This window comes from Vanacampus margaritifer, chromosome 16 (genome assembly GCF_051991255.1).
Source record: "Vanacampus margaritifer isolate UIUO_Vmar chromosome 16, RoL_Vmar_1.0, whole genome shotgun sequence".
In the NCBI taxonomy this organism is placed as follows: domain Eukaryota; kingdom Metazoa; phylum Chordata; class Actinopteri; order Syngnathiformes; family Syngnathidae; genus Vanacampus; species Vanacampus margaritifer.
This window is the reverse complement of record NC_135447.1, coordinates 12,999,092-13,025,935: the sequence shown is the minus strand read 5'-3', so window position 1 is coordinate 13,025,935 and position 26,844 is coordinate 12,999,092. Positions and strand designations below refer to the sequence as shown.

Sequence of the window (26,844 nt, the reverse complement as noted above, 5' to 3'; positions counted from 1 at the left end):
AATGCTATTGACTGGCGCCCATTCCAGGCTGTAGCTCGACTCTCACCACAAATCAGGTGATATAGTTTCCAGCCCACTGTGACTATAACGAGGATAAGAGAATAGATGGATGGATGTTAAATTTAAAGACAGTTACACATTAAAATCATATACAGCCTACATAGTCAATTTTCTTTGAATTTGATTAAATATAACAAATGCACATCCGTAACCCACATTGGTTGATAAGATCTTAAAAAAAATGTTACATTATTTTGTAACGGGTGAAACCAAAACATTACAATGATGTGACTGTGCGCCTGTAGATTTATTTTGAAGGGCTGACATAGAAACAAGTTGTTGTTTTTCTTACAAAGTTAAAATAAAAAAAATATGCACATACAGTGCTTTACTGTATACACAATCTAATTTTGTAAAACGAAAAAAAGTGTGAGGGTAAAAAAAAGAATCGAAGCCGAAGTAGAAACACAAAGATCAGATTTTTCTTTGAAGGACTGCATTTTTTTTTTTAAAGGAAATTCTGTTTCTTATTGACACTAGGTCATGAAGTGTAATACGCGTGACAAGTATATTTTTGTGGGGTAAAGACTAAAACAAAGGTTATTGATATACTTTAACGCTTGTACAGTATGTTTGATTTTATTTTGAACGGGCAATGTCAAAAGCGGAAGTGTTGCTTTTGAGCACAGCACACTAGTGATGGGATGTTTGGCTCTTTTGGGTGATCCGATTCATTTGGATCAGCTCAGCTTTTGGGTCTTTTTTAACTTTAGCTTTTCTTTTATTATTATTAAATTTAGCATACATTTTGATAAATGACTTAAGTATTTCACTCTACTGACTGTAACTAGCAACAATTATCAAATAAAGAAAACGTTTTTTGTTTATTTCATTGAAAGTTAAAAAGGCTAAAAACAATAATAAAAGCAACAAAATTAAAACTTCAACCAACAACAATCAAAATTCCAAAAATAGTGAGTAGTAATTTAAGTGCAACAGCAACAATGAACTAAACAAACATTATAAGCTACTCAACAGGTCCATGATAAAAGACCTTATTATATTACAAATCGGCATTGAGAAAAACTAAATACTTCAACTCTTTTCTTCTGTTTGTTTTCTGCTCCTCCTCTCTCTCTCTGACTAGCGGAGACGCGGAGCACGTGCTCCGGGTGCAGTACATTCATTGCATGCCCCTCCCCTTTCCCTTCCTGTCTCTCCATCTCTGAGCAGCGCGGCCAAACACATGAAAAAAAAAAAAAAAGAGAGAGAGAGAGAGAGAGAGAGAGAGAGAGAGAGAGAGAGAGAGAGAGAGAGGAAAAATGACGGAGCCAGCTCTTGAGGGAGGGAGCCGACTCTCATCGGTCACTTCAAAGAGCCGGCCTCTTTGTACCGGCTCATTCGCAAATGACCCATCACTACAGCACACTTGCGAGTAGAGATAGGGTCAGCAAGCACGAAGTTGGTAAGTTAATAGGCTTTTTAACTTTTGTTTGTTTTAACGTTCTGCAGTATGTAATTAAAATCACTTTAAAAACGAGTTTAAACTCCCCTGATTTTAACTTGAGGGGGATCATTTCAAAATTAGAAAATGGCGGCATCAATGTTAGCAACTATGAAGATATCTATATTATATCATATTTTCTAGACCTTGTGATGTAACTTAAAATATAACAGGGAGCTCCACGGGGCTGCAGACCCCCTCGGGCATGTGGGGCATGGTTTGTGTGGTAAAAGGGGGTCGACAGGCCTGGCAGGCTTTGGATGGGGGAGGTTGGGTCAAAATGGTGGCAATACATAAAAGTTTCTTTAACTCATTCACTGCCATTGACAGCAATAGACGTCAAAAATTAATTGAACTAAAATAAAAATAATTTGAACTATTTCTATTAGTTTAGCATTTTTTTCCATTTTTTTAAACAAGAGTATGAAAGCCTAGATTTTTTTTTTTCACATTTAGAACAGATATAAAATTTGTGATTAATCGTGAGTTAACTAGTGAAGTCATGCGATTAATTATGATTACAAATTTTAATCGCCTGATGCCCCTACTTTTTAATCTTTTCTTTTTCTTTTTTTTCTTAAAATTTTTAATGATCTTTTTTTTCTTTTAATTTTTAGTAATCTTTTTTTTTAAGAAAAGATTATTAAAAATTAGGGGCGTCAGGCGATTACAATTTTTAATCGTAATAAATCGCATGACTTCACTAGTTAACTCACGATTAATCACAAATGTTGTAATACAATAAAAAAAAAATTACTAGGTATACTCTTGTTAACAAAAGTGAAAAAAAAAGTTTAACTAATAGAAATAGGTTTTTTTTTTCCAAATTATTATTTTTTACGTCTATAGCCGTCAATGGCAGTGAATGAGTTAATGGAGGTTTCAACCATTACATACATGCATAAATGGAAAGTAATAAGTATACTCAATGTCATCTTTTTTCCCCCTGAAATTAGCTTCTTTTTTTTTTTTCTTTTACCCAAATACACAATTCTTTTGCACAAGTTCACTGAGGCTGTTCTTGGTCAAATATGACCCATGTCACCTAAAATGTATTTTCTCAAAGTTCCACCTCAAAAAAGACTTATTTCTTACTCTAAATAAAAATGCAATGACAATCATTAAAATACAGACGTCGCACTATACACAGTAAAGATTTCAAAAAAATAAAATAAATAATAGATGGAGGCTTTATTCATAAAAAGTATATTTAAAATTGGAACCATTGAGCTCCCACCACGTTTTCATTTTTTCCCCCTACCATAAACATGTGTTATTCTTTGAATGGCTGGAATCAAAGTACATTTAGCCAAACCAGGGTAGTCCATATTTATTAACCACTGTATTCATCATTCAAATATTTATTTCACATCCCTTTCCCCTCCAATGTCAATATAGTAACTCTTGATCTATGCCAATAAATCGGTATTGATCTGATTAGAGGAGAGTGTGTATGTAGGTTATAGAGGGGGAAGGGATCATAATAATGCGGGCCGCATTGATTATAGCTAATAACGCTTTTGATGTGGACAATGCAGTTTCTCTTCCTGCCTCCATCGCACTCAAATTCCCCCCGGGCCTCTCAGAGGGAGAGTGGGTTTAAATGGATGCATCCGACACACGCAGAAGAAATTGCATGTGGCTGAGATGAGGAGTGAAAAGGTTGAACGGTATGGGAGTTAAAGTAAAGGGTATTAAGTCATTTAAAAAGGGGGGGGGGGTTGATTTACCGTACAGAACTCAGGAAAAAGTCACCATTAGATTAGTTTAGTTAATGCTAAGGGTGGACATGATCAGCTAATCAGTGCTAATTATGCTAACCAGTGAATTGATTGTTAACATTGTGGATTAAATTTGTGCCGGATGATAAACTTAAGTGGGACAATGATGACGCTTTTCCACAGCGCTGAGGAAAACTGCAAAAATCATGCCGCATTGAGCTCTCCAGTCGGAACGAGATGCACCAAAAACAACTAAAGAATGCTAAGAAAACAACTTCTATTGATTTTTCTTTTTAAAAATATGACACATTTTATTTAAGAAGAGACTAAGGGCAAAGTGGAGGCTTTGGAACGTCAACAGGGTAAGGTAAGGTTATGTTGTTATTGTCCATTTATTTTTGTTATTTGTAGCTGCAGGTCCAAATATTACATAGCATCATGTCAACAACACATTAGCACCTAATAAAACCTCAGTGGAACAAAATTTTGGAACACATTGTGAAGTTTGACCTTTTTTTGTGCCATCTCATAGCTGAAATTTGTTTGTAAGCATTTGCTGCTTTTTTTATTAACCCCCTTCTTCCCCTGTCATGCCTCATAATTAATTCACGAGGCCTACATACCGTCGAACGGCCTGCATAATCGATTGGGTCCAGGAACGTGTGAGCCGAGGGTGGGGAAGGATTACATTAAATGAAGCTCTATATGGAAGAGCTTCACTTTTACGTTGCTTTCTAATGTGCACATTAGAAGCCAGTCAGGATGGCTTTCATTTGTAGGAGAACGTAGGGTGTAGTGACAAGCAGTCGATGGATCACGCGGCAGCCAACAAGCCCTACAGAGCTCCCATGACCTCATTCCACGCTCCACTGCCTGACTCAGAGAGGAAATGGCGCCATCTGCTGTCTAAATCACAACAGTGCAAAACAACAACACACAGACACGAAAAGACAGTTATGTTCTGTTTAATCCCAAACACAACAGCGGACGAACGTATCCATCCAAAACATATTACAGTGAAAACAGATATTACCAGATTCACAAAATCTACAACCAGTTAATTTAGCCTAGCCTACTGTTAGCATTTAGCATCGTTTCCACCTTTGGAAAGCAGTCAAAAGTTTAGGTATTTTATTGCTAATGAGTTAGCATCCATGCTATACAGGCTGCCAGTTTCCAGTGGACAAAAAGGGTTCACTACAAACACACAAAGAAAATAAGTTGACATCATATTGTGCCTTAAAAAACATCTTAAAACTCCATAACCATAAGCACCTCAATCTATGAACCTCTCCCCTTCATACCACCCTCAGATAAACATGATTACATACAAGCGTCGGACATCAAAGCAAAGCAAAGCTCCCCATTTCTCTAAACCGCCTCACAAATATATATATTTAAATATTTACAGTGACAAATTCACCGTGCTTTGTGGGGAAACATCAATGAGCTACTGCAAAAGCCAGGCAGTGTTTGCTCATAATTGGTCAATGCAAAAAAAATATTTGGGGAATTGTTGTGTTAGTATAAAAATAAGACATCATATGCTTGGCGAGGACAGGATAGGTGATCTCCACGTTGTTCTTGTTCCCTCATTCCTGTTGGGACAAAAGCAGTGTTCATTCATAAGTGTATAGATAGAATTGCCTGCTGTAACACTTTTTGGCCACCAAGAGGCGCTATTTTGTTTAATAAACGTGAACCTGTTATCTCAGGTTTATATTTAACAAGTGGGCCTGTAATGTATCCCTAGTCTATGACAGGTGGGATAAATTCAAGACACACCCGCAAAAGGTAGAAAACTGCAAAATAGCGAGACCATATAAACATTTAGCATTTTGCTAATGCTATATTTCTCTTTCTCTGTTACGTACCCGTCTAATAATCTCTCCGGATCTTTCAATGACGATGGTCTTGTCTTCACTGATAGTGGGCGATGATGTCACCTGGTAGTCGTCACTCAGCAGGCCGAGGAGGGGGTACTGGTTCCGGTACCTGCAGTGACGGAAAAGACCAGAAATCACGCGGTTGGGTTTTTGGGGCGAATGAGTGGTCGAGTGTGATTTAAAAAAAAAATTTTTTAAATCATGTCACGCACCTTTTGGTGATGATAGTCTTGGTAGTCTTGGAGCTGTCATTTCTGTTTATGTCCATCATCAGCTTTCGGATCTCCTAGAGGCAGGTCAAGAATGTGACAGTTAGTAGCCAATACACTGAAGATGCGGTCAGTGGAAAACTTTAATCAGGACTTTTTTCTTTTCCAAGGGATGCGTGAGCCAACCGTTTACTGTCTCTGTTTTTCAAAGGCTAATCGTGTATCGCGTGTATCGTTTGTGAAATACTATAATGACTACGAGATTCCTACTAATGGTAAAATTTTCTGGTGAAAGAAGAGAGTCTACTCTTTCTTTCGGCTGGTTTTGTTGAAAGGTGTGCGTTACTTCCTAAAAACATTAAGTTAGAGTGTATGTGCTGTTAAAGACCTCCTCCTGTCTGGTGATGGTGGTCTGCCGCTGCTCCAGCATGGCGAGCAGTTCCGAGATCTTCAACTGGAGGGTCTTCTCCGATGCAGATGACGACCTCTCGGTGGTGATCTCTGTATGGAGCCTCGTAATCTGAGTCTGGAAAGAGAGAGAAGCAAAGAAATGGGTGAGCAAAACCAGTATCGATGCGATGTACTGTACAGTGAACCGTTAGCCTGTCCGTGGCGTTTTGCTATATGTGTTAGCATTAAGCTAGCAGACTTTGGCCATATGAAATTATATGGTTTGGTTGAACAGTTTGCGTCTTACATATACAATGGAAACAAATCTATATTAACTCATTCACTGCCATTGACGACTATAGACGTCAAAAATTATTTTTAACTATTTCTATTCGTTTAACATTTTTTCCCACTTTTGTTAACAAGAGTATGAAAACCTAGAATTTTTTTTTTATTGTACATTTAGAACAGATATAACATTTGTGATTAATTGTGAGTTAAGTCATGTGATTAATTATGATTAAAAAAAATAATCGCCTGACACCCCTCATTTAAAAAAAAAGAAAAGAAAATATAATATAATAAAAAAAAAAATTACTTTTTAAAAAAAGAACAAAAGATTCATAAAAATTAGGAGCATCAGGAGATTAAAAATTTTCGTAATTAATCGCATGACTCCACTAATTAACTCACGATTAATCACAAATTTTATATCTGTTCTAAATGTACAATCAACCCCCCACCCCCCCCCCCCCCCCCCCCCCCCCGCCCCCTAGGTTTTCATACTCTTGTTAACAAAAGTGGGAAAAAAAAGTAAACTAATAGAAATAGTTCAAATGAATTTTTTACGTCCATAGCCGTCAATGGCAGTGAATGAGTTAAATAGTGTGTCCCAGTGCTGGTCCATAAAAAAAAGAAAAAAGATTATTAAAAAATTAGGGGCATCAGGCAATTATTATTTTTTTATTGTAATTAATTGCATGACTTCACTAGTTAACTCACGATTAATCCAAAATGTTATATCTGTTCTAAATGTACAATAATTCCCCCCCCCCCCTAGGTTTTCATACTCTTGTTAACAAAAGTGGGAAAAAAAAGTTAAACTAATAGAAATAGTTCAAATGAATTTTTGACGTCTATAGCCGTCAATGGCAGTGAATGAGTTAAATAGTGATCCAGTGCTGGTCCATTCACCCGCAGCCGCTGGATCTCTTTGTCCTTCTCCTCTCTCATGGTCCCGAGCTGCTCGTTGAACTGCCGCGACAGCTCCTCGGTCTTGATGTGCAGCGTGCTGTTGGATTGGCCTAAATTCTGTAAAGACCAACATGTTCAAATACTGTGAGGCAAAAGCGAGAAGGTCTTTACTGAATACGGGCCGGAGGGCGGTCGGCTACTTTCTGTCGGAGGATCTCGTTCTCTTTCTCCAGAGCTCTGATGCGTCCTTCCAGCTCTCGCATTCGGAAGTCGCGGCTAGAGTCGGTGTTGCGGGCGCTCGTCAGCTGGCTCTCCAAGGAACGCTGGGAGGCGGCGGTTCCTTTCAGAGACACCTGGACGTACAAGATGGGTCATTGGGGGATGAGACTGGGGAATTCTAGTCGCAATGCAGCAGACACGTCCATGTTGATTTAGTCCATTTAGCAGTAATACATATTTAGCAGTAATACATTTAATCATAATGCATATATTTGTGGGGACTGGGGTCAAGTTGTATTTCACAACTTGAAAAATGTGCAGAATTTCACAAGTTCCTTCATGTTAAAGATTAGACAGCTCTTAATATGAAAAGAAGAATGCACTGAGCTGGCACCAATGTCTTACAAATGCAATTATGCTATTTAGTGGCAGGAAAATGATCTCAACACAAATCAATACCACACTCGTTTTTACAGTACCATACATCTTTTTTAAATTTTAACTCAATTCTATAAATTATTATTAGAGATAGACCGATATGGTATTTTCAGGGCCGATACAGATGCCAATTATTAGTAGTCAAGGAGGCCGATAACCGATATTTAAAGCCGATATTCATTTGCAGTAAAAAAAAAAAGAGGGGGAGGGGGGGATTTGCAAAAAAAATTAAAATACAAATGCTAATCTTGACTCTAAACAATTTTTTTTTATGTATTTTTATCTTAGACAATTGACATCCTTTAACATTTCTAACAAAACGTTCAGGGAGCTTAAAAAGTTAAATGGAAACTCAAGCACGTAAATACCAAAGCTCTCTATAGTTTTCTACAGTATACATTTTTTCCCCCAAAATTTAAAAATGCCTGAAATCTTAAAACTTTCACACTTCTTAGTTTTAACGTCAAACAAAAACAAAAGGTGCAAATGATTCAGAAAATTGAAAATTTTAATAAATAGTTCCTAGAGAACCATTCAATTTACCTTATATCGGCCGTCAGTTTAAAAAAAAAAAAGGCCGATACGATATTTGTCAAAATGCCCAATATCGGCGCTGATAATCGGCCATTATTGTCTATTTCTAATTATTATGAAATTAGTTCAACTTTTTTCCCCCACTTTTATGTAAACAAGAGTATGAAACTTAGGAACAAATATTTTTTTGTAGATTTTATTGTACATTTACAACAAATATCAAATTTACGATTAATCGTGAGTTAAATATCGATGTAATGTGATTAATTACGAATAAAAATGTTATGGAAACCCATTTTTAGAGGCTCTGTGTTTATTCTTACCTGAAGCTGTCTGTTGTTTTCGCGAACCTCTTCCAAAAGGCTGTCGTACTGGCGAGCCTGATCCACTTTGAAGGCCAGATCTCGCTCAAGCGCCTCCTTCTCGCTCTCCAGACGCTGGAACACCCGCAGCCGCGCATGTTTCAGCCTAACTTGGTGCCTCATATTCAAACTGCTGAAGTGTCGCTGGTCTTACCCGCAGATCGTCGGACATGTGGAGGAGTTCCTCTCTCAGGCTGCTGAAGGTGGACAGCAGCAGACGCATGCTCTTATCCGCGGTCAGGCGAGTCTACTTGTGAGCAAACATACACAGTTGTTGACATTTTGCTCGACGCTGACCTCAGCACGTGATTCTCAATAACTGACCTGGAGCAGGTAACGGATTTGCTGTTTGGTCAGTTCAGTGGCTCCTTTAGGGAGCATAGCCTCAACATCTTCCACCTAAACACGCAAAATTATTACTGATATTATGTGTTCAGTCTAACAAAATGAACATTTTGAGAATTTTATGTTAACACACCTGGTCAACACCGAGATCCACTTTCCTGTCGCACAAAATGGAGAAAGCAAAGAAAAAGAAATTGCCTGATTAGAGCCACAACAAAATAAAACGGCAATCATCTCACACTGAAATAATTTGGTGATATCAGCGCCAACTACCACTGTGACGTATAAAATTGTTGTTGGACAGCACAATAGGGGTGTGCCAAAAAATCTATTCTCATAAGAATCACAATTTCTCATGTAGTACGATTCAGAATCGATTTTAAATGGCACAAAATCGATTTTATTTAAATTATTTTATACTGTCTTGCCTTACTTGGAGCGCTGTTCATGTTGTACCCGGTTTGGCCACTGAGGGGCAGTGTGGTTCCATGCGGCCTAATACACTGTTAAGTTGTAGCCACATTAGAGAGTAGAAGGAAAAAGTCACGATCAATTTATTCCAATAAAAGGTTGTTGTTTTTTTGCAGCATGGAGCCGTTCTATTGAGTGATAAAAGTGCCGCGAGTAGCGCGCTAATTAGCATTAGCGAGTCAGACTGGAGTAGATCATTACAATTCCTTGCACATCTATAGATTGAAGCAAAAACCATTGTCAATCAAATCATAAAAAAAATAAAAAACGTTCTTAATCGAAAATCGATTATGAATCGAATTGCAGACCCAAAAATCGGAATCGAAACGTGAGACATTCAAAGATTCCCACCCCTACAGCACAACAGTGCGGAGTAGATAGCATCAGGTGTCACACGTCTGTCTGGATTTTCCATAATTCCTTTACGCTTCAAAACCATTTATGCTATGTGCAGAGTTTTAGATTTTTTGGGGTAGGGAAACTCGGCGCTTGTTTTTTTGTCAGTGCGCCTGTCGTGGTTTGAAGAGGATGAATATTTTTCTCCCCAATTCCGTGTCAGCGCCGTTACAAAACAGTGACACAGGACAAAGACGTAAACATTACATGCAGTGTGAAAGGGGCACAAGGAAGTATTGGATGAGTAATGCACTCCACTTACTGTCCTCTGATCTTGGACACGTGCTCGGAGATGCAGGAGTGGATGTCGCAGTTCTTCCTGTAGACGTCGGCCAGCAGTGCGGCAAAGTAGCGCGTGTCCATTTTGGTGGCCTCGCTCAGGTCGGTCTTCACCTCCGTTCGGGAGATCTTCTCGATGGCCGGCAGCGGCTTCTGCTCTATGACGTTGATGATCTCCGTCTCCTCCACTTCCACCGCCTCCTCGTCCTGGAAGCACAGCGTCGACCTTAGATGGAGCGCTGGATGCTCACGTAAAATGTCACAATAGAGGCGTTTGCTAAGAAGCCACTCGAGATCACAATTCAGCGGCTTTTTTTTGTCTGGAACGCGCCTTCCTGCACAGTAAACATTTAATTGTTTGAAATGTTTTTTTTTGACAGTTTGCACATTCCATCGTGGTGGTGGTGGTGACGAAGGTCCCAGATCCATTTCCAGTCACACTTCACATAACCAGCCATGGAACTCCATAGTTGGGCCCAACCGATTAATTAATTAATCCGCCGATATTAGCTCTCTTCTATTTGGCAAAAATCAGCTGATTTTTGGAGATTCCTTCTTTTTTTTTTTATTTATTACAAATTAACTAATTCAACCCCAGCCATTTTCAGTGAAGCAACCCCCTTTGCTCACGGTTGTTTTACTGGATTTTAACAGATTTTGCAAGGCCCACAGAATATTTTGTTTTATTGCTATAAAAACATGGAACCTACCAAAAGAAAGATTAAAGTTTCTTCTTTCATCAGGAAACAAAGTATATTTGTATCTGTTTCTGTTTTGCAGCAATTAGCATTAGTTTCATCATTATTCACAAAATAGAATTGTGAGTCATTTTGTTTTGTTTTTTCCAACATGGCCCTGGTTGATCTATTTTGCTCTGCTGCCACCTGCTGGTCGTTTGTGTAATAACTACCATTTCTTCGACCGTTCTTTGCAGTTGAGAGGCAGCGTCAAAGCTTTCTGCAAGCTGTAGTATAAAAAAAAAACATAAAAAAACTATTAATACCTCTTTGGGACACTTAAAACATTTAAAATAGAACATATTTACATGTTTTGGGGGAAAAGTGAGTTAACACAATACAACATAAGACGTCCATGCACCCTCCCCCTTCCTTTCGCTTTTGTTAAGTTAAATAACATAAAGCATTGTTGAACGGTCAAATGTTTTTGAAATTTCTGTAATTCATATCTTTATTTATGTAAGCATTAAGGCACCAAAAAAGAAATTATTTTATTCTGTACACTTTTTTTTTTTATTGATCGGCCAATTAACTCATTCACTGCCATTGACGGTTATGAACGTCAAAAAATCATTAAAAAATTTCTATTAGTTTAACGTTTTTTTCTACTCTCATCTTTCATCAGAAAAAAAAGTTTGTTTCTACCTTATTCCGTTCTTCAGTAATCAACAATAGAAAATGGTTAGTTTCACCGAAATGCTCTGTTTTGAAACAAAAAGTGGAGAAAAAGAGCTTTTTGTGAAACGATGTTATTTCATGCACTCTAGTGAATTCTACACTTCTTTTCGTCCATGAATGATGCCACAAACACCTAAATAGTGCTTTACTTCTGTAATACACCACCACCAACAATGAAAAAGTGTTTTTAGATTGCAAAATACGTTTATTTGCATTCAACAGTGTAACAATTTGACAAAACAATTTCGCTAACTATTTACAAATGTGTGCAACTGTGGTACTACTTACAATTATGTGGATGTTTCAAATATAGTTTTTCTTTTTGTAACGCTCCCATGCGTGCAAGGAGACGCAACAGGATTTGCACAACAGACTAGTTTCACTTGCGATGGCTCCTTTCGCGTGCAGACGTTACACTTTCTTGACGGCCTTTTTTTCCGGGGAATAGCAAGTAGCAGACTGTACCCACTCCTCCGATGAATATGCATTGGACTCGGGGCACTCTTCGTCGTCCGATTGAACGTCCGCCTGAGCGTGCTCGGTTGTGCTCCGCGTTTTCCGGTGTTAGCATCGCTAGCCGGTGAACCTTTATGACGTCGTCAAAGCCGCCGCGTGAGCGCTTCCAACTTCGGCGTCAACCTCGGAGTCACCATCATCATCATCGATGATGATCATCGTCGTCATCAATGTGCTCTTTCGCTTTGGTCGATGCTTTTCGTCTTTGAAAAAAATTCCCAAGTGTGAGCTGCTTGCAACCGGTCGCCATTGTTCGCTTCTTCAGCCATCTAGCTCCGCCTCACGTCTTCTACTGCCGCGTCAATGCTTCCAACCTCGGAGTCACCATCATCATCATCGATGATGATCATCGTCGTCATCAATGTGCTCTTTCGCGTTGGTCGATGCTTTTCGTCTTTGAAAAAAACTGCTCGAGCGTGAGCTGCTTGCAACCGGTCGCCATGTTCTCTTCCCTTCCCCAGCCATTGTCCCCTCTAGCTCCGCCTCACGTCTTCTACTGACGCCTACCCAATCTTGTCAAAAGAGAGTCATTGCTGCCATCTAGGGGCCAAAAATAGTCATTAGGCTAACTAGATCTGCTTGAAACTTTCACCACAGCTGGCCAAGGCTTTCCTCCACCCGTTTCCCCCCCAAAAAAATTAAAAATTGGAGAACGTCTTTTAACGTCCTTGGCGGCCCTCCTTAGGTTTTTACTAAACGTCATTTAACGTTTTTGGCAGTCAAAGAGTTAAAAGTGTTTTCAATAAGTTTAAGTGTATTGGAGGCGGTAACATTTTTCGATGGTCTCTACCACACAAGCCCCAACACACCCACCGCCATGTTTTTCTTATCTTTAGCCACATAGACCTATTCAATGTTGCATAACCTGTTATCTGCAGTCATGCCATGCAAGTGTACGCAACTTAACTCTGTAAACAACCACCTTGTCACTCTCTCTTTTATGAGCTGACACTTGACGGCCGACGTCATCATTTGCTCGGCGCGCTGCAAATGTGATTGATAATGGAATAAGGTGGACGTTTTGCATTTCTGTGTTGTCATTCAAACTGAAAAACCGGTTTGTCAGATTCACTCCATCTGTAATGTATGAAATCGGTGTGTTATTCCTACTTTCCGTTTTCAATTGGCAGTTGAAAAATGTAAGATATCTGTTTTTAAATACAACACAAAAATCTAAATTGCATGATTTTTCATATTTCAATTTTTGGCTTAGATCCCCAAAAATATACATGGCTTTTTTTTTGTGCGTGACATGTTATGCATCTAATGCTAATCTTTTTTTCTTTTTTTTTTATCATTGCATTCATTTACTGAGTCAGCATTTATTCCTCTCCTTGCTGTGGACTCAGGTTTCTGTTTGTCATTCTAGCAGCACCACTGATTGCCAGTGATGCTTCAATGTTATGTGTTTTTTAGGGCTGTCAAAGTTAAAGCGTTAACTAATTCATTAATCACAAAAAATTATCGCATTAATCATGTATTAACGCAGATTAATCACTATTAACTGCCTTCGACGGCTATAGACATCAAAAATTCATTTGAACTATTTATTTTAGTTTAACATTTTTCCACTTTTGTTAACGAGAGTATGTATAACTAGAATTTATATTGTATTAGAATAGATATAAAATTTGTGATTAATCGTGAGTTAACTAGTCATGCGATTAATTATGATTAGAAATTTTAATCACCTGATGCCCCTAATTTTTAATAATCTTAAAAAAAAAAATCTTTGCACTAGTTATTAAAAATAAAAAATAAATAAATGTTTTTTTTAAAGAAAAGATTATTAAAACTTAAGGGGCAAAAGGCGATTAACATTTTTAATTGTAATTAATCGCATGACTTCACTAGTTAACTCACGATTAATCACTGTTCTAAATGTACAAAAAAAATCTAGGCTTTCATACTCTTGTTAACAAAAATGTAAAAAAAAGAAAAAGAAAAAAAAGCTTAACTAATAGTTAAAATTAATTTTGGACGTCTATTGCTGTCAATGGCAGTGAATGAGTTAATTTTGACTACAGATGATCATTAGGCTGACAGCGGATGGTTACGTTTAAGGTAGCACAGGTTGTGTTTGAGCAATAAGCATAACTACATGCATTTAAGTAATGATTTAATAATTGTTTGCGTATGACATTCAGAATATTTGTTAATGTCAAACTATCGAGGTAATTTTTTCCCCATTTTAAATTATGCAAGTAATTAACTGATTTGAAAAAGGGGTGGATGAGCGTATACAGTGGATCAAAAAATGCTGAAGACGTCCTCATAACATTAAATGTCGAAAGAATTAACACATAACAGGTGCGCTTTAAATTTGGCACGGAAAAAATGTTGATTAAAAAAAAGTATTTTTAAATAAGCGATTAATCGTGATTAATTACAATTCTAAAATGTGATTAATCTGATTCAAAAACTTAATTGTTTGACAGCTCTAGTGATTTTATAAGGTCAAATATAAAAAATAAATAAATAACGTTTTTAGGTGGTCCCAGTTGATTATTTAACCGACTTTGGGACATGTCCCGATACTCTACCCTATATTAAATGTACACTTCTCACACCGGGCGACGGCCGTTGATGTCATTGTTTCATAAATACCCGAGACTACCCAGAGTTGCTCCGCCAGATTCCACAAGGGCCCGCGGAAAAAGCAGAAAGTGGCATGACAGTGAAAAAAAAAAAACTTCATAGTGTTACATTTGGCTTGTTTAAAAAAAATGTATGTGACAGCAATTTTTCAGGCCACTTGTAGAACTCATATGAGTAATAGTTTAAACTTTTTTTTTTTACTAGTACTAGTAGCCTATTTCACATTTGGCATGCCCTGGCTTTAATGAAAACATTCCGAGATAAGGCCCCTAACGCTTCTGTCAATTAAAGTGAAAACCTGCATGAGGAATCACATGGGTGTGTCGCCGCATGCCAGTCATTCCTGCACAGAAAGCGAGCAAAGGCGGCCCAAAAACCGGTCGGCGACTGCCGACCGTTCTCATGTTGACGGTTAGACGAGGACGCTTGAAATCGTTGCTTCAAATTGCAGTGACACCTTACTTAAGCTTGAAACTCAATTTACTCGTATGAAATGAAGTGAAATGTCATTAGTCCACTCAAAACATTTTTCTTTGTTATGTGGTTTTAACTCATTCACTGCCATTGACGGCTATAGACGTCAAAAAATCATTTTAACTATTTCTATTAGTTTAACATTTTTCCCCACTTTTGTTAATAAAAGTATGAAAACATAGAAAAGAAAAGAAAAATTTGTATTAGAACAGATATAAAATTTTTGATTAATCGTGAGTTAACTAGTGAAGTCGCTCCAAATTTTTAATAATCTTTTCTTTAAACAAAAAAAAACATTATTAAAAATAAAAAATAAATAAATGTTTTTTTAAAGAAAAGATTATTAAAACTTAGGGGCGAAAGGCGATTAACATTAACAAAAATAAATTATTTTATTCTTTACACTTTTTTTTTTTATTGATCGGACAATTAACTCATTCACTGCCATTGACGGTTATAAACGTCAAAAAAATCATTTTAATTTTTATATTAGTTTAATGTTTTTTTCTACTTTTGTTAGAACAGATGCATTTAGAACAGATATAAAATTTGTGGTTAATCGTGAGTTAACTATTGAAATCATGCAATTAATTTCGATTTTTTTTAAAAATTAATCGCCTGACGCCCCTAAATTTTTATAATCGACTCGACAGGCGATTAAAATTTTTAATTGTAATTAATCGCATGACTTCACTAGTTAACTCACGATTAATCACAAATTTTGTATCTGTTCTAAATGTACAAAAAATTATAGGTTTTCATACTCTTAACGAAAATGGGCAAAAAAATGTTAAACTCATAAAAATAGTTCAAATGCATTTTTGACGTCTATAGCTGTCAATGGCAGTGAATGAGTTAATAAAGACAAAGAGCACTCTATTAGAAATTCTAAAACATAAATAAAAGACAATGTAAAGAGAGAAATTGGTTGAGATACAACTGTAGTTGTATTATCCTGGATTCAAACCGCAACAAAACAAATTGCTGTACAACTCGATGATGATGCAAATTTCTGACACTAAAAATACTCCACATTGTTTTAATATGTGTAGTCGTAATACATTTAAGCCTCCATCAGGTCACACTCGGAAAATGTTGGTAGTGTCGATTGTCACACAATGCAAGAAAGTGCTTGGTTGGCTCTGCAATATCCATGTAAGCAGCAGATGCCAAATTCCAAAGACAAGCTTGAGCTCATGCTGGACATTAGACGAGGAAAAAACTCGCAAGTGCATTTCTGCTGCCGGGGCTGTTTATTTATGCAACTGCATATGGGGGAGTTGTCGATATTGGGGAATGTTTTTAGTCGGACAAACATTACAAGTTATTAAGACAACTCAAGATTCAAACAGCATAAAATTGACTATCAAGAAGGAATATAAACAGATTAGAAGACTTGTTATTTTGTCCAACTGAAGTTTTTTTCCTTCATTTTTTTTTTGTTTCCTCCCCAAAAAAATAGCTTACTTGCAAGAATAGTTCCAAAAGAGTAGTAAAAGAGTCATACACTTATAAGTTTTCATTTTTAGGAAAAACTTTTGAACCTTGTGAGAATAATAAAAAAAAAATTGCCGGACTTGTCTTTTCTTTATCTGATGTTTTTTTTTTTTGCTGTATTTATATTTGGACACTATTTGAGGAAATACTGAGTAAAATAAATCTCAATTTCATTCTAACACAGACTCACAAAAAGAGGCAGTGAGTGTGGTAAACCGACCCTTTCTCAACAACAAGCTCTTAGGTTACACTCTGAGAGCCACCGTGTCACACACTGACCTACATCACCATCGACGCACACAAACGAGCGTACACACGTACAGTACTTAATACTCTGCCTTTTAGTTTGCTACTTTCATAGCTGCTTGATCTTTTAATGTTTCATGCTTTAAAAAAAAAATCTAGCTATTTCCTCGTCTGAGTAGACCCAGTCGGGGATGAGCACGAGCCAGCAAAACGTTGCTTATCATCTTCTGATAAGAACGCAGTCAGCGCTGCCGTGGAAAGTTTCCATCCTTGCGGCGTCAATAGTGTCTGCCAGCAGCCACTTTTAGTTGACTGCCAGCTAACGCCTCTCACTCAAGCTGCTATTTCGCTAAATCGCATTCAAGCTAAAGCTAGCAAGCTAACTAGCAGAGGGTTGTTGAAGTGGAAGTCAACCTAAACATTTCTTGACAATAATATGTTATTTGTGACCTCCCTAGTCTAACCATGACATTCTGATTAATATTACATTTTATCATCTTCTGATAAGAACGCAGTCAGCGCTGCCGTGGAAAGTTTCCATCCTTGCGGCGGCAATAGTGTCTGCCAGCAGCCACTTTTAGTTGACTGCCAGCTAACGCCTCTCACTCAAGCTGCTATTTCGCTAAATCGCATTCAAGCTAAAAGCTAGCAAGCTAACTGGCAGTGGGTTGTTGAAGTGGAAGTCAACCTTAAACATTTCTTGACAATAATATGTTATTTGTGACCTCCCTAGTCTAACCATGACATTCTGATTAATATTACATTTGTGGAATATGAGTTATTACGAAAGCCTATTGCATTCACTTGGGGGAAAAAAGTCCTGTTTTTCTGACTATTTTTGGGGGAGCTTTGTTTTTTTGTAGTATTTTTTTTCTGTTTTATTGAATATTTTTCCCCCTGTTTTTAAAGTGTTTTTTTTTCTGTTTAAAAAAATCCTGTTTTCTGAATAATTTTTTTTCCGTTTTTCTGAGTATTTTTTTCCTGTTTTATAAAATAATTATTTTTCTGTTTTTCTGAATTTTTTTTTAAAAGTGTTTTCCCTTAAAGATTAGAGAAACAACCACAATACAGTATACACATTCATTCCTTTATTGAGAGCCAGTATTTAAACATGACCATCTTATTGCATATGGAGGTATGCGGGAAAGTGTCCGCTTCCGCTATTAGCAAGTCTGCAACAAGTCACTTGGAGTTCAGAGGTAAAAAATAAAATAAAGAAATACTCAAAAAAACAGAACACCAGCTCTGTTTTTCGGTTTCGGTTTTCGGTTTCGGTTTCGGTTTCTGAGTATAATTTCCTCCTGTTTTGCTGAATATATTTTTTCAGCCTGTTTTTCTGAATATTTTTTTGACAGAAAAAAAATCAGTAAAACAGAAAAAAAATCTGAAAAACAGACAATTAAAATAAATACTCAAAAAAACAAAGCACCCCCTCCAAAAATTTGTCAGAAAAACAGTTGTTTTTTATTTTAATTGAATGCAATACGCTTCCGTAAGTTATGAAGCAAAATCCAACCGTTTTTATCCATCTCAGGAGGCGGCCATTTTGCCACTTGCTGTCGACTGAAGATGACATCAATGTTGCTCAGGCAACGATCAATCACAGCTCACCTGTTTTCTGAAGCTGCTCTGTGATTGGTTGGATTTTGCTGCTCAACTCGTATTCCACTCACGCAATATTAACCAGAATACCATATTTAGACTAGTAGGGCTGCATATAACATATTATTGTTAAAAAAAAAAGTTCACTTCCCCTTTAACTCATTCACTGTCATTGACGCCTATTCATTTTAACTATTTCTATTAGTTTAACATTTTTTTCCCACTTTTTCACAACTTTTTTTTATTGCACATTTAGAACAGATAAAACATTTGTTATTAGTCGTGAGTTAAGTGAAGTCATGCGATTAATTACAATAAAAAATGTTAATCACCTGACACCCCTATTTTTAATAATCTTCTCTTTTTTTATCGGGAGTTAACTAGTAAAGTCATGCAATTAATTACGATTAAAAAATGTAATCACCTGACGCACCTAATTAAAAAAATATACATTTAAAAAAAAAGATTTAAAAAAAAGAAAAGATTATTAAAAATTAGGGGTGTCAGGTGATTAAAATGTGTCATCGTAATTAATCGCATAACTTCACTAGTTAACTCAGGATTTTTTACCTGTTCTAAATATACAATAAATAAAAACATTCTAGGTTATCATACTCTTGTTAACAAAAGTGGAAAAAATGTTAAATTAATAGAAATAGTTAAAATGATTTTTTTTACGTCTATAGCCGTTAATGGCAGTGAATGAGTTAAAAACGTTTTGTGAAAGTCATTTGAGAATGTATTCGATATCAATGATATTAAAGCCATTTGAGCATCTAGTCAAGAACCATCACATCCATTTTCAAGTTGTCTTAGTAGGCCAAAAGTGGCGCTAGTAGTGGGTAAAACATCCGTTGCACCCTAATTGTTCTTGTGTACTTAATTGCCTTATACGCAAATGGATTTCTGCCAAAATAGGTAAGAACTAAGTGAGCAAGCGGGGACCATTTGCATATGCACATCAACGAGACGGCAACATTTCACTCACATGAGACAACACCCCTACAATATCAATGTTTTGATGAAGTGTTTGTCATTTTCACGGAAAAGCCTCTCAGGTCAATAATTAGTAAGCGCAGCGCCGATACTGTAAATCACTTCAGCTGTGGCCACGCCTGTCTTATACGTGACGCTGCAAGTAGACATTCCAAGGAATGTACCCACCCACAGCAAAAACGTGTGGGAAGTGGCTCCAGACACGCCTTTGTACACACACACATTCACACCCTTGAATGCTTTGTCACACACACTTTGATCGACAATACATGATCATGTGCTTTTTGAGTTGATGTGTGTCTGTGCATGCACACAGACTCGCACACTCCCCCAACTTTTTTCTGCCTTCTTTTTCCCGTCAAGGCCAAACGTAAGACACTTTCCATCAAATTTAACATCCCCCCCTTTATTATGTGACCGTAAAGTTCAGAGAGCAGAAATGTGCAGGTGTATCTAATAAAGTGTCCGTTGAGTCTTCCGTACAAGCTTCAACAAAGTGCGGTCACAGACAGGCTATTTGAGGACACTATAGTTCACGCCGTATTTCTTCAAATGGTGGCCTCAGCTCTAATAAATGAATTGTCTGCTTGAATAAATAAATCCTCCAAGCAAATAGCCTTTATAGCTTTTTAAAATCGTTTTTAAAATAAAGCTAAACAACACATGGCATGTAAAGCTGAGGTGCCTCAGTCAGAAAATGTTAACAATTTTGTGATATTTTTGATTTACTATATCAGATGTATAGTTTCTAGAGTATTTTTACATCCGTTTTAAATCACAATGCTGTGTAGGCTCTGTCACAAAATTTTGCACAAATATTTTTGATGTACAACAAAAATAGAAATATTTAGTGAATTATTTTGATTGGGATTTTAGATGGAAAAACAACCACTTATGTCAATATTTAATTAAATACCAATCAAATTTAAGTACTTTAGTTTTACTCTGTTGTCTGCAGCCAGGTTCAAATGTAATATTAAAATACAGCCTAATACAGTCCACCTCCGATTCACGGCGTATAGGGACCAGGCCGGGCCGCAAGTAGTGAAAATCTGCAAATAATTGCATTAAACAATATACTGTAGATTAAAAAATGTATGTTAAATAAAAAAAAAAATGTTTTTTAAATATGCAAATAGGTAACTGTGTGCTGAACTGTAAGTATTCATCAGTATCAGCAACGTATTTAAGCAATTTCAGTCATTTGAAGCACCCTTGGGATCCTTGAACAGACTGTGAGCAAAAATATTTGTTAATAATTGTTTAAATATAAGTCAAGAAGCTACAGATTAGCTTCTTTTTTTTTTAACTCATTCACTGCCATAAATCCATTTAAAAAAAAAGATTTTTAAAAATTCAGGGCATCAGGCGATTAAATTTTTTAATCGTAATTAATCGCATGACTTCACTAGTTAACTCATGATTATATCACAAACTTTATATCTGTTCTAAATGTACAATAAAAAAAAATTCTAGGTTTACATACTCTTAACAAAAGTGGAAACAAATGTTAAACTAATAGAAATAGTTCAAATGAATTTTTGACGTTTATAGCCGTCAATGGCAGTGAATGAGTAAATAGTTAGAACCAGCATCCTCATCTAAATCAATGCAGGTACACTTTACAATCTGACATAATGATTTCTGGCACAAAGTAATAACTCGTCAGTTTTGCAGAAGTAATTCCACTTGAAATTCAACTCCTGCTGCAACCTGTCGTGACAAGTTTAAGCTCCAGTGCTGAGGGAGAATGCAATGTTTCCTTAAATGTGTTTAATTTCTCAGACTACTAAACACAAAGTAAGGCAAACAAAGGCCAAAGGCTTTCATGGGCAAAGGACACATATTTGTGCGCCTGCCAAATGGACGGCTGCTTCCCGGAGATTCTCCACCATTACGAGCGGCTTTCGTGGCGGGTGGGGAAGCTAAAACTGGTGTGTTTGTGTGTGCCTTGCCTCCTCCTCCTCCTCCTCTTCCTCCTCCAAACTGGGCTCGGGGGTCTTGGCGGGACTGGAGGACAGGCTGAACCCTGAGGACGAGTTCCTGCTCACGCTCTGAGACAAGAGGAAGAAAGAGCCGTGTTCATAGAAAGCCGTGGCTGCCGGTGACCTTCAACCCGGCCCGCCACACACCCGGATAACGCTTCTTTGTACTCCTGTTTGAGGAACATGCGGAAAGTCAGTCTGGTGTATTCGGTTGGATCGGCCCGCTACTAAAAGCTGTGCCGCTTTTGTTGTTTTACCAATTGGAACCCTGTTCACTGGTGGACCATCAGGTGCATAATAAACTGCTATCAAAGTTAAGACTTTGGTCTCAAGTCAGGCTGACATATGCACAAGCTAGCGAAAAAAATGCACGAAAGTCACCAAACGAGACTTTGGCAAGTCGGGTGGACATAGTTTTGGTTTTTCAATGACGTAATCAACCGTCGTTTACCACCCAGTTTCAACGTTTAAAAGCGTTTTTTTCAATAAGTAGTCGAAACAACACGATTTTAAGTTCTCAGTTCAAAATATTCTCGTTTCAAACGTGAGACTGCAAAATGCCAGTGTCTAGTCAACAAATGGTCAAAATCGACAGGTTTTTATTTGGATAGATTTGTGGTTAAAAACGTGATCTCGTGCCACGTGCATTAGTGAACCGCGTGTTAGCATGCATGCTACATCACGGCGCAAGTGTACTTTTTTTCTGGCCTGTGTGTGTATAGTAAGAAGTCATATTAAAACTTACTTTCATGCAATTTTTTAAAAGCAATAAGGGTTCAAGAAACCATCCTTGTGGTGTGCCATTGCCTTATGGTAGATTTTTTTGTTTTAGATATTGTTTTGGTATTGTCATTGTTTTATTTTCATTTTTTTTGTTCTTTTTTAGACACGAAACCCCTTATCTTGAATTTGGTAAGAAAATAGCTTGCTGCTGACATCCACAAGTTGTTAGATAATGAGTCTTTGAGCACAGAATGGTAACGCAACAAGAAGCTCAGACTGTTACTGGCCTAAAATGCCTTCAAATCATTTTCTTTTTTTTTTATATATACCTTTTACTATGTTTCTACTTGCACAATCGCTTTACAACCCCACCTGGCAGGTTGGAGTCAATAATGTCAGATACAGTATCTGCACTATGGAACTTTCGAGTGTTGTTGTATGAGTGACTTACATTCTGTTTGTGATGCTCAACACCTTAGTAAAAAAAACACACACACACACAATAGGAACTTGTCTTTCCAGAAAATTACTATAACGACATTGCTGACAACCGTCTTTAATAAAAAAAATAATTAAAAAAAGCTCCTGCTGGCCAATGTCTAAATGTTTCCTTTAATGGGGTTAATTTTTGGGGGTATATCCCCCCGCCAAATTTTGTTTTGAATGAAAATCATGTCAAGTAAATTACTCTGCAATTTAATTTGATTTTTTGCCTTTTTCTGCTATTTATGTTAGCTTTTACAACTGCACAGACGATGGTTAAACTTACATTTTAACATTCCAAACAGTAAAACGTGAATTTAAACAAATAGCAAGTCAAATGACAATAATATAAAGTGAAACTAGTCTACTCATGCTGGCAGACTATATTTTGTGTGGCATTAATAATAATGTAGATATAGAGTATAAATTAAAAATAATTGTTTGCATATCTTAAATTGAATTAATTGGTTTCGGGGTCAAATTGTGGCCATCTTAAAACCTTGAACTCTACAGGTGATGCTTGGATGACACTTTAGCATACAACTAAAACAAAAACAGCCCATGGCCATTTCCATTCTACCTTTTAGCTGCATGCTATTCAGGTTAGCAACTCCTTCCTGTCTGAATATTTTCAATACATTTTTTTTTTAACTTTTTTGTGCATTTGGATTGTTTTAGAATGTACACAGTATGTGTATTTAACCAGACCTGCCCGTAATGATCTGTCCGTCAGAGCACTAATGTCTTTTAAATAGCACACCACCTCATATGACCTATGATCATGTCGTTATCTTCTTCAACTCAATTTCAAGGTGTGCCACCTTGGCAGTCGGGTGGGCGGGGTGTGGCGCTCACTTGCTTTCTGACAATTCCGACTGGAGTTACTCAAACAGGAGAACAAATGAGCGGGGTTGGAAGTGAAAGAGGAGCCAGAGGAAAAACCCTTGGTGTAAAAAACAAAACAAAACAAAAAAAGTTAAAGAATAGTAGAGTCCAACCAAAGCAGAGGAAGTGGAAGTATTATTTTTGAAGGAGGTTAGTCAAGTCACTCTGGGAGCATGCGCAGGACCTTCAATGTACAGTATCATAAGAAGACTGTATCCTGGTGAAGATGCATCCCCAAAACTCACTAAGTAGCACCCTTGGAAACATGAAATTGGGAAGACGTGTACCATAACTAGACATATAACAACAAACGTGTCAAGGACCCATGCAGGAAAGTGAACAGGAAGTCCACCATTTTGTTTTAGCAGCCACTTTGAGATGAATTCCAGGGCTCAAAAGTTTGAAAAAAATTCCCTGATCGATGTGAAATGGGGTAGATGTTTATCATGACGGGACGTATGACCAAATATCAAGAGCCAATGCCACAAATCGAACAGAAAGTTGACCATCTTGGTTTAAAACAGTCATTTTGAGGATAATTCCATGATTTCGAACATTCAACCGCCAATATCAGTTTAAGCCATCGATGCGATATTGGTAAACATGAAAAAGTCTCAAGCACCCAAATTGAACAGGAAGTCGGCCATTTTGGTTTGGAGCTGTGAGCCGTCATTACCCAGTGCTTGTACTTTGATCCACTCCCACTTGAGAATTTGCCCAAATGAACCCCAATCGGAAGCAGGTATCCTAGACAGGCGGCTTTATTTGTTTAATTACAATACTAATTCCATTCACTGGATGGGGTGAAAAAGATACATCAGCGTGAGTGACAAGTCACTCATATCCATCATGATGACAAATGATTGCTCATGATAGGCCGCGAGAAGTCGGGGCAGCGTGTTAAGATGCGGTCAGATGACGCCACATGCACATGCACACATTGTTGCATCATGCATCCCGCCCAAAAATACACACAAACAAAAGCCTTGAACCGTCTTCTTTTGCAAGCATGCAAAGGAGGAGCTGGAATACGATGATACAGCCAAATACTTCAATGCAAATGACACAGTATGTTTTCAAAATTATGAGACATGCTGCTCATAATGCACACACCCACACTCACCATTGCTAAATAAAGACACTTCGCATGTGGTTGATTTATGCAACAGTGGAACTTCCATAATGGGAATTCCAAAAGACAATTTCACACTATCAGCAAATAATGTAGTATCTTATGTGTAATAATGTACTTAAGATGGAAAGCCTTTTGGCCATTTATGCCCTACCTTTAGGATTAAGAACCATGTCCTAGTAATACTAGTAACAAGTTGACAACCTCACTATCATTTTTTTCAATCCTGTATGACATTACTATTGAGACAAATCTGCACTGGATGACATTCGGGCGCTACTAGTATAATTTTTAGGTCACTAGTAGTTGTCATGCACAGTTGTGCCTCACTATTAATATGTAGTCCAAACAGTATGACAGTTGTAGGACATAGACTGCACTAGTATGCGGACATTAAACTGACTATCATTGTAAATATGTTCCTTGTCAACAGTCTAGAGATCAACAACTTGTTTCAAGAAGTTGGCAGTAGTGAAGTATTTAAGTGTTGCGTTCACGGACCGCGCAAGAGTCAACAGTGGACCTCACCGTGTTCTGCTGGAACAGGAAATCGGAGTCCACGCTGCTGACGCTCAAACGGGGGACGCCCTGCAGGTAGACGGGCGACATCATCTGCTGCATGACGGCCGGCTGCTGCACCAGCACGTAGGACTGCTGCTGCACGGCTGGCTGCATCTGCACGGTCTGCTGCATCGGCAACAAGTAGCGCAGCGTGTTGTAGTTGCCGCCGTTGACGGCGTACTGGAGCGGGGAGGCCGAACGGGCCGTCGTCGCGGTCAGCATCGTGCCGCCGCTCACCGGCTCGGGCGAGGCCACGTTCACGGTCCGGTAGGTGGAGATCTGCTCAGGCGAGGCCACGTTCACGGTCCGGTAGGTAGAGGTGGTCGTAGTGGTGTTCTGGTTCTGGACGGACATTGTTGTACAGATGCGGGAAAAAAGTTTGAAAGGAAACAGAAGTTGTGAAAATGTTTCAAACAAGCTGGTTCCTGGTGTTTTTTGCCCCCCAGAGAGGAGACGTGAGTCCTCCGATGTTACTTCCTCCTCTGCAGGCACTGGCAGCACTCCGGAGGAAAGTCCGGTTAGTGGAGTCGCTCCCGGGGGTGGGGTGGAGAAGCCATCGACGTGCGGGGGAGGGAGGTGCTTTTGCGCGGCATGCAAATATCGACTCTGCTTCTGTGGAAGTGGGTGGAACCGAGAGAAAGTCTCACCACATTTGTTGACTTATGGCAAGCTGTACGAGTTTGGTCGATATTCAGGTTGTTACTTTGGAAGTTACTTAGCTATCGTTAACATTTTTTTTTAAACATACTGTACTATAATGGGTGCATCAACTAGTGCGCCGTTTTGTCTCAACGACTATTCGAAAGTTGTGCCACTAATGTGCAAAAATGTCATGTCTTGTGATATCAAGAATATGAAACATCTGGTTAAACGCCTTTCACGCTGTTTACTAGGCAATAAGTCATTAATCTTGTTCGCTGGTTGGTGGTCGCCATGGAAACGTCCACCGCTCGGCTCATGAATGTAACAATAGGAGATGTATTACGTCATTCTGTGCTACTGCTTAGTCGACCGCTAGATGTAGCCAAAGAGCCACTAATGTTCAGACGTACCGTACGCGCACTTAAAAATAGAAAGTATTCGGACGTGGTTGCGATGTATTGGCGTGGGAGTCTGTAAACAAAGCAAACCAAAATAAAATTAAAGAACGTCAAATTTGGTTTAGCTGCAAGCAGTAAGATGGCTCTTTATCCCATAACAAAAGCCACAAACTCTCGCGAGATCGTGACGTGACGTCGCCCATCCTTCCCAGAAATCCTTCTAATAAATCAGCGTAATGGCCGTCAAGCATTTCAACTTTTCCGCAAACTGCTTACTCGTCGTTGGAGGTTCACACTGGACACTATAGCCTCACGCCCCGAAGGCACCGTTTTCGGTAAGAAAGACAATCCCCCGTAGGAGGTTTGGCCGCCAGTTATGTCGCATCTGGTAGTCCTTGAGCATCACTTGGTTCAGCAATCTGCGGCGCCTAACTGCGTTCTAAAATTTCACGGATGAACGAGGCCACCATATTTTCATTTCGAGGGTGATTAAAAGGTTCTTGTACGCTTTTATGTCACGTTTTAGCCGACACTCTTCAGTTCGGCGTCGATGACGTGCACCCAAGCCGTCGTTCATCTTAAAAAAATAGTTTGCTACTGCCCTTCGACGAAAACACCCTTAAACGGGAATGTCGTTGAAAATTGCTGACGTCTACCTTTAGCCTTTTGCAATTGTAACTAGGTTTATTATGAAGCATGTTGTACTTTTCTTATTGGTCACGGTCTTTCAAAAAAATGCTTTT

The 26,844-nt window shown here is 38.1% G+C and overlaps 2 protein-coding genes across 6 annotated transcripts in view; one reads left to right on the top strand and one right to left on the bottom strand.

Annotated features, from left to right (window-relative positions):
* Positions 1-4,174: 4,174 nt before the first annotated feature.
* The window catches only part of pof1b (POF1B actin binding protein), a 24,383-nt gene continuing 1,713 nt past the window's right edge, over positions 4,175-26,844 (bottom strand). The window contains exons 1-14 of one of the 4 annotated variants that reach the window (XM_077546532.1): positions 26,378-26,668; positions 25,029-25,673; positions 21,248-21,346; positions 9,932-10,155; positions 8,936-8,960; positions 8,782-8,856; positions 8,612-8,704; positions 8,419-8,532; positions 7,105-7,257; positions 6,905-7,021; positions 5,709-5,846; positions 5,324-5,397; positions 5,100-5,220; positions 4,175-4,823 (exon numbers count right to left, since the gene is read on the bottom strand). In XM_077546532.1, coding sequence (XP_077402658.1) covers positions 4,818-4,823; positions 5,100-5,220; positions 5,324-5,397; positions 5,709-5,846; positions 6,905-7,021; positions 7,105-7,257; positions 8,419-8,532; positions 8,612-8,704; positions 8,782-8,856; positions 8,936-8,960; positions 9,932-10,155; positions 21,248-21,346; positions 25,029-25,415 — 1,626 coding nt within the window. In that variant the 5' untranslated portion in view covers positions 25,416-25,673; positions 26,378-26,668 and the 3' untranslated portion in view covers positions 4,175-4,817. Of the gene's footprint in view, positions 4,824-5,099; positions 5,221-5,323; positions 5,398-5,708; positions 5,847-6,904; positions 7,022-7,104; positions 7,258-8,418; positions 8,533-8,611; positions 8,705-8,781; positions 8,857-8,935; positions 8,961-9,931; positions 10,156-21,247; positions 21,347-25,028; positions 25,674-26,113; positions 26,256-26,377; positions 26,669-26,844 lie in introns of those variants that run through there. The other 3 variants (XM_077546533.1, XM_077546530.1, XM_077546531.1) reach the window with 3 other exon arrangements.
* LOC144036155 (putative monooxygenase p33MONOX) overlaps positions 26,275-26,844 on the top strand; it is a 7,379-nt gene continuing 6,809 nt past the window's right edge. Inside the window, exon 1 of one of the 2 annotated variants that reach the window (XM_077546544.1) lies at positions 26,275-26,436. The gene's annotated coding sequence lies outside the window, so the exon portion shown is untranslated. The remainder of the gene's footprint in view (positions 26,437-26,844) is intronic. The other variant, XM_077546543.1, reaches the window with a different exon arrangement.